The sequence below is a fragment of the Bubalus kerabau genome, chromosome 22 (assembly GCF_029407905.1).
Source record: "Bubalus kerabau isolate K-KA32 ecotype Philippines breed swamp buffalo chromosome 22, PCC_UOA_SB_1v2, whole genome shotgun sequence".
Lineage (NCBI taxonomy): Eukaryota > Metazoa > Chordata > Mammalia > Artiodactyla > Bovidae > Bubalus > Bubalus kerabau.
Genome location: NC_073645.1, coordinates 25,406,451 through 25,420,429, shown reverse-complemented (window position 1 = coordinate 25,420,429; position 13,979 = coordinate 25,406,451). Strand labels below are relative to the sequence as shown.

At 45.5% G+C, this 13,979-nt stretch overlaps 1 protein-coding gene and 1 pseudogene across 2 annotated transcripts; one reads left to right on the top strand and one right to left on the bottom strand.

Moving 5' to 3' along the window:
* Positions 1-4,893: 4,893 nt before the first annotated feature.
* Positions 4,894-13,868, bottom strand: NOLC1 (nucleolar and coiled-body phosphoprotein 1). 2 transcript variants are annotated; one of them, XM_055560407.1, is made up of 13 exons: positions 13,643-13,868; positions 10,851-10,906; positions 10,613-10,740; positions 10,375-10,517; positions 9,798-9,963; positions 7,937-8,052; positions 7,675-7,816; positions 7,250-7,378; positions 6,832-6,942; positions 6,098-6,730; positions 5,805-5,911; positions 5,541-5,633; positions 4,894-5,368 (listed from the first exon to the last, which is right to left on the bottom strand). In XM_055560407.1, exons 1-13 carry the CDS (start codon positions 13,760-13,762, stop codon positions 5,210-5,212), a joined length of 2,103 nt encoding a protein of 700 aa, XP_055416382.1. In that variant the 5' UTR covers positions 13,763-13,868; the 3' UTR covers positions 4,894-5,209. The 2 variants fall into 2 exon arrangements, with proteins under 2 accessions (XP_055416382.1, XP_055416383.1); XM_055560408.1 differs by having other exon boundaries at positions 10,613-10,737; positions 13,643-13,865.
* LOC129637067 (ubiquitin-40S ribosomal protein S27a-like) lies at positions 8,126-8,551 on the top strand (annotated as a pseudogene).
* Positions 13,869-13,979: the final 111 nt, after the last annotated feature.

Sequence of the window (13,979 nt, the reverse complement as noted above, 5' to 3'; positions counted from 1 at the left end):
GCCCCTAACAAAATCATGTGAACAAAATAAAGTACTAATCCCTGACTTGGGTATAAAATGTCATTGTTACTGAATCCTCAGTCAGATTATCTTGCCGTACTTACCACACACCCTCCAACTGATCCATCTTCAAGGCTCTCTTCTCCCATTGGAAACACTTCCTCTTCCTTGCATATGTGTTCTTCACACCTGACTTCTGCTACTCTCCTCAGAATTCTGGACCAAGGCTAGTCAAGTCTTTTCTTACTTGTCCCCCTGGGGGTACTGTGCTGGCCCTTGGTGAAAGGACTCAGCATGGTGTACCAAACTGTTCCCATCCCTGGCTTCCCTTATTAGACACAGCTCTCAGGGAGTTCTATGGCTGTTCATAATAGGTACTCAGTGTTGGATACAGATAAACTTTTACAGAGATCTGAGCTCTTGTCTCACATGTGCCACTAAGCTACAAGTTTTTATCAACCCTAAGCAAATAATAAACCCCAGCAGTTCTCAAAATTTTGCCTCGAGAGGTATCTGGCAATATCTGGAGCCATTTTTGGTTGTCCAAACTAAGGGATGCTACTAGCATCTAGAGGGCAGAGGCCAGGGATGCTGGTACACATGCTTCAATGCACAGTACAGCTCTCCATAAAGAATTACCTGGCCTCAAATAATAAGGTTGAGACACCATGATCTAGTTAATATTCACTTAACAGGGTTTGGGGCTTACTTGATAGCTCAGTTGGTAAAGAATCCACCTGCAATGCAGGAGACCCCAGTTTGATTCCCGGGTCAGTAAGATCCTCTGGAGAAGGGATAGGCACTCCAGTATTCTTGGGCTTCCCTTGTGGCTCAGCTGGTAAAGAATCTGCCTGCAATGTGGAAGACCTGGGTTCAATCCCTGGGTTGGGAAGATCCCCTGGAGAAGAGAAAGGCTACCCATTTCAGTATTCTGGCCTGGAGAATTCCATGGACTATGTAGTCCATGGGGTCACAAAGAGTTGGCAATGACTGAGTGACTTTCATTAACAGGGTTGAGTGACAGTGAGGATATAACCTGTGAAACATAAAGGCACAGAAAGATGTTGGAACGTCTTCTGCCTTGTGTCCATGTGAAGTACACTGCAGAGGAGCATGAGCTATCATGTGTGCGACTCACTGAACATGTGGATTTCAGCCACACTGCCAGAACCCATCAGCAACAGGTGGGAATTCAGGTCCCTGAAACTAAACAATGAAATGGATAAATTATATCATATGTGGTACATACGATGGAGTGCAGCCTTGGAAAAGATCCTGCTACATGCTACAACATGAGTAAACCTGATAACATCATGCTAAGTGCAAAAGGACATATAAACTCTGATGTCACTCGTATGAACTATCTAGTCAAGATCAGTCATCTGTTGCACTACAATGTCAATATACTGCCACATGCTACAACATGAGCAAACCTGAGGACATCATGCTAAGTGGAAAAGGACAAATAAAGTCTGATTGTACTCATATGAACTATCTGATCAAAATCATAGCAATCTGTTGTACTACTATGTTAATATACTTAACACTACTGAACCATACACTTAAAACTGATTAAGATGGAATTTAAATGTTTTTTACCACAATTTAAAAAAACTGAGCACTGTCATTTATCCAAGTGGCAAAAGTCAATTTGGTTAAGTGTTGGCAAGAGGGTAAGCTAAAAGGTACTTTAAGTGTTGTTGGAACTACAAGTTGTTACAGTGGTTTTGGAGGGTAGTGATGAATAAACTAAAAGTACATAGCCTTTGACCCAACACTCTTAGGAATACTTCCTATAAAAATACCCACACAAATACTCACATACAATTGTCTCATGTATAAAATATCCACTGCAGCACTATTTAGAATAACAAAATACAAAAACAACCCAAACAGCTACCAATAAGATACTAGCTAAAATAATTTGAGCTATTTCCACACAATGGGGTACCATGCAGCCGTTAAAAATGAGCTCTAAAGTTGTGAGACACTGCATATAGTGAGCTTCTCCATGTGTGAGGAGAAACGGGAGAGGATATGCACAGAGAAATTCTGGAAAGAGAAAAGAAACAAGTCCTAGAAAACATGGATAAAATGGAAAATAAAATTTTTACCTTATACTATTAGATCTAGTAAGTACATTTGAAAATGAAAGCATAAAAGGAAGAAAAATTACCCACTCATTTCTTTTCAAATAGTCTTTAGATCAGTGGTTTTCAGGTCTCTTCAGCATCACCTGCCTGGGAGCTTAAAAAAAATCCAAACTCCCAGAATCCACCAGAGAGCACTAGGATCTGACTCAATTGGTCAGCAGATGGGTCCCAGGGCATCGGTGTTTTCAAAAGATCCCCAGATAGTCCTAACTTTCAGCCAGTGTTGTGAAATTACTGATTTAGCCAGTGCTTAAGCAAACTGTAAAACATGACAGGAAACATTATATCCTTTGTGATCACATAGTCTGTCACTTTTTTTTTTTGAGCCCTTTAAAAAATGTAAAAGCCATTCTTAGCTCCTGGTCAACTGGATCCAGTCCATGGCCCATTTGCCAACCACCAGTTTTAGACCACCCAAAGGCTGGACTTATAGCCTGAACAAGATACCATGACACAAGGTACAGTCAGGAAGGTATAGTCCACAGTGAGCCTCCACAGGTCTGAACCCTAGCCCTCTAACTGGCACCCAAGTTGTTCTGAGGAGGAGGAGGTAGGAGGGCTTTGGATTCACATTAGTAAAACTCCCAAAACACATATAAACCAATCAGTTTATTATTTTGTAGTTAAGATGTAGAACTTTCACCATGCAGACTTTATACGTGTGTCAGCATACGTTCTTCCTAGCGGCAGTTACACAGAAAACCAGGTTATCAGGTTACTTGGAACCCAAACAAGGAGAGGCTAACCTTAACTTAGGGCTTCCCTGGTGGCTCAGACAGTAAAGCGTTTGTCTGAAATGCAGGAGACCCGGGTTCGATCCCTGGGTTGGGAAGATCCCCTGGAGAACGAAATGGCAACCCACTCCAGTATTCTTGCTTGGAAAATACCATGGACGGTAATTTACACCTCATCTATAAAGTTAGGGCACGCTTTCCCAACACAGGGACAGCCCAGCACCAGAGAACTTGGGAGAGACTGGAGAACTCAACTTTCCTCCTCACTTGCTCTGTGAGCACTGCCAACGTTAATCTCCTACAGTTCTACAATCAGCCTGCATGCCCCAACAGCCATCTCTCTGCTCACAGGTTTTTTTATTGTTACCTCCACTAATACTGACAGTAAGTAAGCATATGAGTTGCTCCCATGTACCAACTACAAGACACAACCCTGTTAGAATGCTCTCCCAACCCCACTCTAACTCAAGTAATACCAGATAAAATGCTTTGTAAAGGTTCTTCTATTAGCATATACGTAGGTTACCTATAAATTCACCTGACTAATGTAACCTAATTCCTACTGAGGTTTTTCATTATAGATTTTTTTTTAAATTTTATTTTTAAACTTTACATAACTGTATTAGTTTTGCCAAATATCAAAATGAATCCACCACAGGTATACATGTGTTCCCATCCTGAACCCTCCTCCCTCCTCCCTCCCCATTCCATCCCTCTGGGTCGTCCCAGTGCACCAGCCCCAAGCATCCAGTATCGTGCATCGAACCTGGACTGGCAACTCATTTCATACATGATATTTTACATGTTTCAATGCCATTCTCCCAAATCTTCCCACCCTCTCCCTCTCCCACAGAGTCCATAAGACTGTTCTATACATCAGTGTCTCTTTTGCTGTCTCGTACACAGGGTTATTGTTACCATCTTTCTAAATTCCATATATATGCGTTAGTATACTGTATTGGTGTTTTTCTTTCTGGCTTACTTCACTCTGTATAATAGGCTCCAGTTTCATCCACCTCATTAGAACTGATTCAAATGTATTCTTTTTAATGGCTTAATAATACTCCATTGTGTATATGTACCACAGCTTTCTTATCCATTCATCTGCTGATGGACATCTAGGTTGCTTCCATGTCCTGGCTATTATAAACAGTGCTGCGATGAACATTGGGGTACACGTGTCTCTTTCCCTTCTGGTTTCCTCAGTGTGTATGCCCAGCAGTGGGATTGCTGGATCATAAGGCAGGTCTATTTCCAGTTTTTTAAGGAATCTCCACACTGTTCTCCATAGTGGCTGTACTAGTTTGCATTCCCACCAACAGTGTAAGAGGGTTCCCTTTTCTCCACACCCTCTCCAGCATTTATTACTTGTAGACTTTTGGATCGCATATAGATTTCTTCCTTCACTTTCTTGATCAGTGACTCCCAAACATGTAAGAAGTTAATCAAACTATTTTGTGTCACCACACTACCAAGACAGAAATACCAAGTGATATGTGCTTTTCAGATTAAATTTTGTGCTTTAAAATGTAAAAAAACTGAGAAGATAGAGTCCTCAGAAGCCAATCAAAAATTATCTTTGAACAATAAAAAAGTTTATGCTTTTAAATTAATAAACATATATTGCAAACATTATGTGATAATAAAAATACAAAAAATATGCAGACTGACCCCAGGGCATTCACACATTAGAATTTTGTCTGAAATAAAACAATGACTTTTATCCTCCAAAGTAGGTAAGTCCATGCTGGCTGAAGATTTCAGTCCTAGACCCCATAAATGAGGTACACAGTTCATGCTTAACAGATATATACGTTAACAATGGTTAATGTTAACTGCCCGTCATCAGGGCTCTGAGGGGTAGGAAGGATGAAAAGTGGACACCAGCACTCACATAGGCAGAGTTCTCCAATTATAAAAATTCTTACATGTGACCTTTACCAAGTCTTGAGAGATACCTAAGATTTTAATCTGTGGGAACCCACCTCTGAAAACCACAACAATAATCAATAAGAAATTATTTAATAGGAAATATACAAATTTCTCAGTATGAAGACTTTCACAGAACATGGAGGGAATGACAACTAAAATTCTTCTTAAAAATGAACACTCTTTGTCCTTGCTACCCAACACTCAAAAAACAAATCTGTACAAAACCACGAACACAAAAAAGGACCTTAGAGGGTGTTACAGTGCAGAGTCTTCAGACCTATTCTAAACTGCTCTCTTTACCAAGACCCTCCCCTGATACAGCCCAGGATTCCCAGGTCCACTGAGGACGGTGAGTGGGCACACCCTTGCTGTGCCATAGGTGGCCCATGGTCACTCGCTGTCAAACTTAACAGAGTTGACTTGGACAGAGATGGAGCCTCCCCGGTAGCTACCCCGCTTCTTCTTGGTTTTCTCGTGCCGGAAGGATTTGCCTTTGGTGAACTTCAGAACCTGATTGGCTCGCTCCCCCCAGTCTCCAGCTGCACCCCGCTGGTAAGCAGAAAGAGGTGGTTAGCGCACAGAAGGGCAACCCCAGGGCCCTGTCATTTCTTGCTCCAGGCAACTCAAACTCAGAGAAGCTATGAACCAGGACCAAACGCTGTACTCTCTCCCACCCCTCCCCACCCCCTCAAGGATGGTGAAGACCCCTCATTCTCCTCACCTTGGCGTCAAAGGAATTGTCTGCCACTCGAGCATCCACCTCAATCTCCTCTTCCCTGATCCTTCGGAATGGGGAGGATGCCCTTCGTTCTCCCTGGGGAAGAATGGAGTAGGAAATTCAGGATGGAGCAGTCATGGAACAAAAAGGCCTCCTGAGCTACACACTAGAGTGTGTGTGCCAGGCCAGGCAAAGAGCTGTCCAGATGATCTGCAGTTTTTGTCTACTCTAAAAGCTGGCTCCTGAGAGGAAAACAAGACAACCTACCTTCTTCCTTTTAGGAAATGTGTTGGGGGTCTGAGGCTTTATCTTCTTTGCTAGAGGAGTCTCTGCCTCCTTAGCAGCCTCATTCTTCTTCTTCTTCTTTTCTGAACCTACAGAACAGAAAGCCAGACTCAGGAAACCAGTTTCCTGTCCCCTCCTCCCAGGCTCCCACACTTGAGGGCCTCCAACTAACTGGAAGCTGGTCAGGGGCTTTGGCTCCCTAATCCACTCCTCTAGAGTACAGCCCATTCTGGTTTAGGGGACAAACCCAGGAGGCAGGTTTTTTGGATACAGACCTGGCTTAGCAACCGCCACTGCTGCCTTCTTCTTCTCCTCCTCCTCATTGCTGCCCCTGTCTGCTTTTCCATTCTGGGCAGTCAGTGCAGAGGTGCCATTGGCCTTGGTGGCCTGCGGTCTTGGAGTGCCCTTGCCCTTGGGCTCCTCCTCCTCCTCACTGGAGTCATCAGAGGAACAACTGCTGCTGCTCTCGGCCTTTGCTTTCTTCCCGGAGGCTAGTTTGGAAGGGGCTACGGCTCCTACCTCCTTCCGTGGCTTTTTAGCTGGGGGTTTAGGCGTCTTCTCTTCTTCCTCTTCCTCGCTGCTAGAGCTGTCTGAATCTGAGCTGCTGCCCCCAGCACCCTGAGAGGCCTGCTTGGCAGGCAAAGACAGGGCTGCTTTGACTGTCGCCTTGGACTTAGGGGTGGCTACAGTCTTCTTCGTCTCCTCCTCGTCACTAGAACTGCTCTCCTCCTCACTGGAGCTGCTGTCAGCCTTTCTGGTTAGAGGCTTCTGGCCACTGCCCGCAGCCTGCTTGGGAGTGGCGGCTAACTTAGCTGCAGGCTGCTTGGGAGTGGCGGCTGGTTTACTTGAGGGATTCTTGGTGGTACTGGCTGGCTTGGCAGGAGCTTCATCCTCAGAACTGTCAGAGTCTAGACAGGGAGGTTAGAGTGAATGGGTCCCCGAATCAGGCTAAAGGGGGCCCTTGGAGCTACCATCGCCCTGAGGGCCTCTTACGCTACACCGTCCTTACCTGAGCTGTCTGAAGAGCTCTCTGCTGCCTTCTTTGCTGGAGCTGCTTTAGTAGCTGCCTTGGCAATGACTGCCTTAGCTGGAGGTTTCTTTTCTTCCTCAGAACTTGAATCTTGAGAGAAGCAATGGCATTAGGCTGGGTCCAGAGTCCCACCAGAGGCAAGAAAAAGAAGTGTAGGGAGTTCCCTGGTTGCCTAGTGGTTAGGACTCTGGGCTTTCACTTCCATGGCCCGGGTTCAATCTTTGGTCAGGGAACTGAGACCTCCGCAAGACATGTGACACAGCCAAAAACAACAAGGGTGCAAAGACCCGCACGGAGCACTAGCCCTGTGGTGCTTCAGAGCAAAGCAGAAGGGAACAGACACATTCCCTTCCCTACTCCTCACACACTTCCAGACCCACCACGGGAGATGACTCACCAGACTCATCGCTGCTCTCCTCGCTGCTCTCCACAGTCTGCTGCTTCTCTGCGGCTTTCTTGGGGGACTGAGTTCCCAGGGACTTCTTGGGTGGGGGAACAGAAGGCGGGGGGACTGAGCTATAGGGACCTGTTTAAAAGGGACAGTGTGATAAAATATGTACACAAATCTTTTGATACCGCTTCCTTCTAGAAATGGAGCTTAATTCCCTTTCCCTTGAGGGTGGGCTAGGATTAGTGACTCTTTCCTAACAGACTAGGGCAGGGACGATGGCATGCCATTTCTGAGTTACAAAAGGCAGCTTTTGGCTTTCTGCTTTCTCTGGGACAGGCCGGCTGTCACGCCAAGGTCCACATGGTGACTGCAGAGGGCCTCCTGCCTTTGGGCCCTCATCAGTGGTAGCTTGACTCCCTGTGTCCAGTCACCTGGTTTTTTCTTCATGGGCTTTTTCTTCTGCTCCTCTTCCTCTTCCTCACTGGAGGAGTCCTCACTGCTGGAACTCTTTTGGGCAGGTGTGGCAGCCATTTTCACTGGAGCCTTAGCCACAACTTGCTTTTTAGGTATGGTCTGCATCACACAGAGAAAATCAATTACCACGGGAAAATGCTGACCCAACCAATTCTGTCAGGAAATGGAGGACTTCCACACCCCTGTCCCCTCTTCCCTGGTAGCAATTAAGGCCTATACCTTCTTAGAGATGGCTACTGCCTTTTCCTCCTCTGAGTCATCATCACTGCTGCTGCTGCTGCTGCTGCTAGCTGCTTTGCCATTGGCGACTTTAGGCGCTGGCCGAGCTGATGTACCTAAGAAAACAGAAATAACGTGAGTGTAAAGACAGTTTTTGGACCCGCCACCTTCAGTGGCACTGCTACCAAGATGCAGATTTTCATGAAGATCCTGAGGAGAATGACCATCACTCTTGAGGTCAAACCCTCAGCTACTACAGAAAATGAAGGACCAAAATCCAGGATAAAAAAGAATTCTTCCTGACTAGTAAAGATTGATCTCTGCTGGCAAGCAACTAGAACATGGATGTACTTTTGACTATAAAATTCAAAAGGAGTCTACATTTCACCTTACTGTTGGGACTTCATGATGGTGCTAAGAAAGGAAGAATTCTTACATAAGTCCCAAGAACAAGCATAAGAGAACGAAGACTAAGCTAGGTGGCTGTCTGAAATACCATAACGTGGATGCGAATACCCTTCAGATGATAGCTGGGCTCGAGTTTTTACAGCCAATCACTCTGACATACATTATTGTGGCAAATATTGTCTGATCTATTGTTTCAACAAACTGTAAGACAGGTAATTGTATACTCATTAAAAACAGACATGAGCTGGACTTCCCTGGTGGTCCAGTGGTTAAGAATACACCTGCCAGCCTTCCTTCATGGCTCTGGGGTAAAAAAAAAAAACCACAACAAAAAAAACCCACCTACCAATGCAGGAGACACAGGTTCAATCCCTGGTCTGGGAAGATCCCATATCCCCTGGGACAACTAATCCTGGGTGCCACAACTACTGAGCCCACACAACTGCAGCCCCAACACACTACAGCCTATGCGCTGCAATAAGAGAAGCACCACAGTAAGAAGCCTGTACATCACAACAAGGGAGCAGCCTCCATTCACCTCAACTACAGAAAGCCCATGCACACAGCAAAGATCTAGTACACCCAAAAATAAATAAAGAAAAATATTTTTTAAACAGACATGAACTGGGACTTCCCTGGTGGTCCAGTGGCTAAAATTCCATGCTCCTAATGTAGGGAGCTGGGGGTTCGATCCCTGGTCAGGGAACTAGATCCCACATGCGCCAACTAAGATCTGGTGCAGCCAAATAAATAAAATAAATATTAAAAAAAAAAAAAAAAAAAAAAAGACATGAATTAATGAACATCAAAAGAAAGGAGTATCAAGATATTAAAGGGCTATAAAAGTCTCCTCCTATTAGCTTGGAACTTAGGAGTCTGTCAATTCTCTTGCCTTTGGAGCAAGCATAAAGGAGAAGGCTGTGGTTTACCGTATTACCAAAGGATAAATTTCCTGCCCAAGTTCAGAAATAAACCTGTCTTCCAAAAAATTTTATGATGCAAATCATTTGAATATGCCCTCTGAAGTCTTTTAAACATGTTTGCCCTCATTGCCCACTATTTCTATAGTTGAAAAAAATGAAAGTGTTAGTTGCTACTCAGACATGTCTGACTCTTTGCAACCCCATGGACTGTAGCCCGCCAGGCTCCTCTATCTATGGGGATTCTTCAGGCAAGCCCACTGGAGTGGGTAACTATTCCCTTCTCCAGTGGATCTTCATGACCCAGGTATCAAACCTGGGTCTCCTGCATTGCAGGCAGATTCTTTACTGTCCGAGCCACCAGGGAAGTCATTTCTGTAGTTACTAGTCCCTAATTTAAAAAAATGACACCAGTCCATACCTCTAGTTCAACAACCAGTGCCATTTCATCCCTGTGGTGAATGAGGAATTTTCACACCAGTCCCCAGAGCAACCTGGTCCCCAGCCCAGCCTCTTGGGAACAAAAACAATACCTGGTTTGGCTGGGGCTTTAGCCTGTGTTTTCACTGCCACAGGTGTTGTCTTTGGCTTCTGATTCTTTGGTGGCTTGTCCTCTGAGCTTGAGTCAGAATCGGAATCAGAGCTCTTGGCCTTCTTAGGAGGAGCTTTGACTGTCTTGGCCTGTGGCTTAACTCCCTTCTGTAAGAAAAGCCAGGAGAATCAGCAAGAGTTTTAGGGCACCCCAAGGACATCTTAAGATACAAAAGCAAGTTTCCTAGGTGCTCCTTTTTTAAGCATTGTTCCTGACATTCCCTGTTTAGAGCTCCCTGCACCTGTCCACAAAACATCTTTTGCTCTTGGAGTCCTTAACAGTGTCCCAGAGAAACCCAATACTGTCAGGGATGCAGAATGGACTGAATTTCCTCTAGATTCAGGGTTCAACTTTTACCTTACAAAATCCTTTCCAAACCTCGTATTTCTACAACCTCTCTGAAAGACCTTGTAATAATCTGCTGCTGTATAACCAGCACCACCAAGCTAAAAGCCAAGATTTTAGGTTTCTTCTTTCCAATCCCTTAAGCAATTCCTTTCCTCCCCAAAGCTGCAAACCTCAACAGGCTTTTTCTTTTTGTCTTTTTCCTCCTCCTCATCACTGGATTCTTCACTGCTGCTGCTGCTGCTGCTGCTCTCGGATGCTTTGACTGCAGCCTTTCCAGGATGCTGAAGCAGACTGGCCTGCTTGGCAGGTACAGCTGAACAAAAATACGGGTCCCAGTAAGAATCAGCCGTTTAGTACTGGGAGACTACAAATCCTCTTCCTGGAACCACAACTCCCTGCTGGCCTTACCAGCTTTCTTAGCTGGAGGCCCCTGGTTTTCCTCCTCACTGCTGTCGTCACTGCTGTCACTGGATGAAGTCTTCTTAGCCACTGGTCCATTTGCCTGTAACTTCCGCTTTGGAGCCTTGGTGGACCTGCTGAGGCAGATTAGGCTAACTTCTGGGGAACAGGACCTTCTCAAACCAAAGAATACAACCCAGCCTACTCACAAGAAGAAAACAGCCACACTGGCAAAGAGAAGACTTACTTGAGCCAGAAACTATAGATATCCAAGAGGGAAGTGGCGTTGGCATCCTGCTGGGTCTATAAGAGAAAAGAGAGAGAAAGCAGGGTAAGAAAGTTTTATCCTGGTTATTCTGTGGGAGTTCAAATTTTGTGTTACTCTCTCATTAAAAGTCACTTATTTTGTCTGCTCTATCTGATATTTACACCTCTGAAGGTTTCTCCTACTTGCATAAATTAGGAGAAAAATCTATTTATGTATTTCCAAATTTTTGATAGCAAAAACGGGTTATTCCTGTAGTTTCTGGCATCATCTATTCCCCTGCCTGTCAATCCTATTTATCAAAGCCTTTAAAATCGTGCAGTCCACTAAAAACACTGCTTTATTCTAGCAGTGTACTATCCAGGAATTTATCCTTACCCATGAAACAAACACCTACACAGGAAAATGTTTGCTGCAACCTGGTTTATAATTCCAAACCACTGGAAATCAACCATCAAGAGAAGATTAGTAAAAATCTATGCTAATTATTCTGGAGAAGGCAATGGCACCCCACTCCAGTACTCTTGCCTGGAAAAGTCCCATGGACGGAGGAGCCTGGTGGGCTGTAAGTCCATGGGGTCACGAAGAGGAGGACACGACTGAGCGACTTCACTTTCACTTTTCACTTTCATGCACTGGAGAAGGAAATGGCAACCCACTCCAGTGTTCTTGCCTGGAGAATCCCAGGGACGAGGGAGCCTGGTGGGCTGACGTCTATGGGGTCGCGCAGAGTCGGACACGACTGAAGCGACTTAGCAGCAGCAACATGCTAATTATTCAGTGCAGAACATTCAGCTGTTAATTACACTGCTTATGAATTATGAGTTGGTGTCCAAAAAAAAAGGCAAGGCGTTACAGTATATACAAGAGTACAGGCTCAAAGTTAGATGAGGTGTGAAACTTACTTCTGCCCGTCAGTAATGCGTGACCCTGAGTAAATCACTTGATCTTTCTAATACTGTTTTTCTTCCCTGTAAGATAGATAATACTATACAGCACTAAGTTGTTGAGAGAATGAGATAATGCATATAAGGGGCTTAGCCTTAGTTGTTGAGAGAATACTATACAGCACTAAGTTGTTGAGAGAATGAGATAATGCATATAAGGGGCTTAGCACTTAGTTGTTGAGAGAATGAGATGATGCATATAAGGCCCTTAGTATGCCCTCCACAAAGATTAGCTTTTGTCACATAAAAAAGATTTCTGATTCTGAAAGGCCCAATTCCATCCAGCAGGATGTGGAAACACTCTCTGCAGCCTCTAACAGTCAATTCAAAACAGTTCCAATATGAAAGCAGCTCTATCAGATCACATGTGGCAGGCTGTCTCAGCTTAAGGAAGCCCTTTGAGGCTGATCTGACTTATAACTTGTGTAACCTGATTCTACCACAAAGAACAAGCCTATCTTCTAAGTCAAAGACTAAGACCACTAAGGACTACCATATGAGCTTCCCTGGTGGCTCAGATGGTGAAGAATATGCCTGCAATGCAGGAGACTCAGGTTTGATCCCTGGGTCGGAAAGATCCCCTGGAGAAGGGAATGGCAACCCACTCCAGTATTCTTGCCTGGAGAATCCCATGGACAGAGGAGCCTGGCAGCCTAGAGTCCATGGACTAACAAAGAGTCATACACCACTAACACTTTCACTTTTAAGGACTACCACATCACTCCACTCTATCTTCAAGGTGTTTTCTTGTGCAGTCTTGTCTGCTCTCCTTGAGATGGAGATTCCAAACCTTTCACATTCCTGGTCATCTTCCTTTTACTTGTTTTTAGAACATCCTAAGATACCATAACCAAGATAACAATTTCCACTCATTGATGCTTTCTGAGCACCAGGCACTGATACTGCCACTCTGCATATATCATGTTATTAAAACTCACAAAAATCCTATAAAGTGAATGATGACATGCTCATAGAAGTAGAAACAGATTCAAAGAGATTAAGCAAGCTGCCAGGATCATACACTTGAAAGTGGCAGACACTGTTCCCAAACCTAGACTTGTCTGATGCTGGAAGTCAAAGATTCCAAACTGCTTGGTAATTATGATGCTCAACACTGCTTCTACTCCTGTTCATTTTTTTCTTTAGTAACAAAAATCCCAGCTTTCATTAACAGCTTCCCCGTGGCTCAGACGGTAAAGAATCTGCCCGCATGCGGGAGACCCGATTAGAGGTCTGGGTCTGGAAGATCCTCCGGGGTAAGGAAAGGCTACCCACTCCAGTATTCTTTCCTGGAGAATTCCATGGACAGAGGACCCTGGCGGGCTTCTCCATGGGACTGCAGAGTCGGACACGACTCAGCGACTAACACTTTCACTATTTTTCAGCTTTCATTATTTCTAAAGCAATTCTATTTGAGTCCTGGGTAAATTCGTTTGAGAGTTAAACTCAAGTCACGCTTGGCACTCCCAATGTAAAAGCCCAATTAAGGTACCAGGAGCCTCTAATGCCTCCGGTGGGACAAGGCGCTCCCGCCCGGTCGGATTCTGCTAGCTACGTGACCTAGGCCACGAGGGTCCCACGCTGCCACCGCCTCACCTCTCACCATAAAACGCAAGACTCAGCGCTAAGTAGTCAGACCTCGTGGAAGTGATGCCAAGACTCCAGGCTTTTCCGCCAACAGCCGAGAGCTCGACACAAAAACCTGGCAGTCATTAGTCTGGCGGACCCCGCAGACCTCCCTACCTGCAGACCTAAGCATGTCAGGGCCCGCAGCCCTGTGGTGATCCCCCCCCCCACCCCAGCCCATGATCCAAGCTCCGCACTCACAGCGCCTGTTGCCTTGACGAATTTATTGGCCACGCTCGAGAGCTGGTTATCTCGCAGAAAGCCGAGCACGAGGGGATACAGGTCGCTGGGAACCACGCGGCGTAAGCCGGCGTCCGCCATCCTCCGGGTAATACGCGTCACTACCGTCGCGGACGCACACGACTCAAGAAACCGGAAGAGGCGGGCCCGGGCAACGTCCTCGCGCCGCGCGGGGCACGCCGGAAGGGGCGGGCGCACTCTCGGAGACAGGGTAAAGGCGAAATCCATGAACGCTTTCCGGTCCCACGAGTGTTGCCATCTTGGAAGGGCGGAGCCCGCCGTTCCGCTTTGTGAAGGC

Coding starts and splice junctions, on each gene's coding strand:
- NOLC1 (XM_055560407.1), bottom strand. CDS start 13,762: ATGGCGGACGCCGGCTTACGCCGCGTGGTTCCCAGCGACCTGTATCCC. Junction 10,518..10,612: donor GCCTCCAGCTAAGAAAGCTG/GTAAGGCCAGCA, acceptor ATTTTTGTTCAG/CTGTACCTGCCAAGCAGGCC. Junction 6,943..7,249: donor GGAGAGCAGCGATGAGTCTG/GTGAGTCATCTC, acceptor GCTTCTCTCAAG/ATTCAAGTTCTGAGGAAGAA.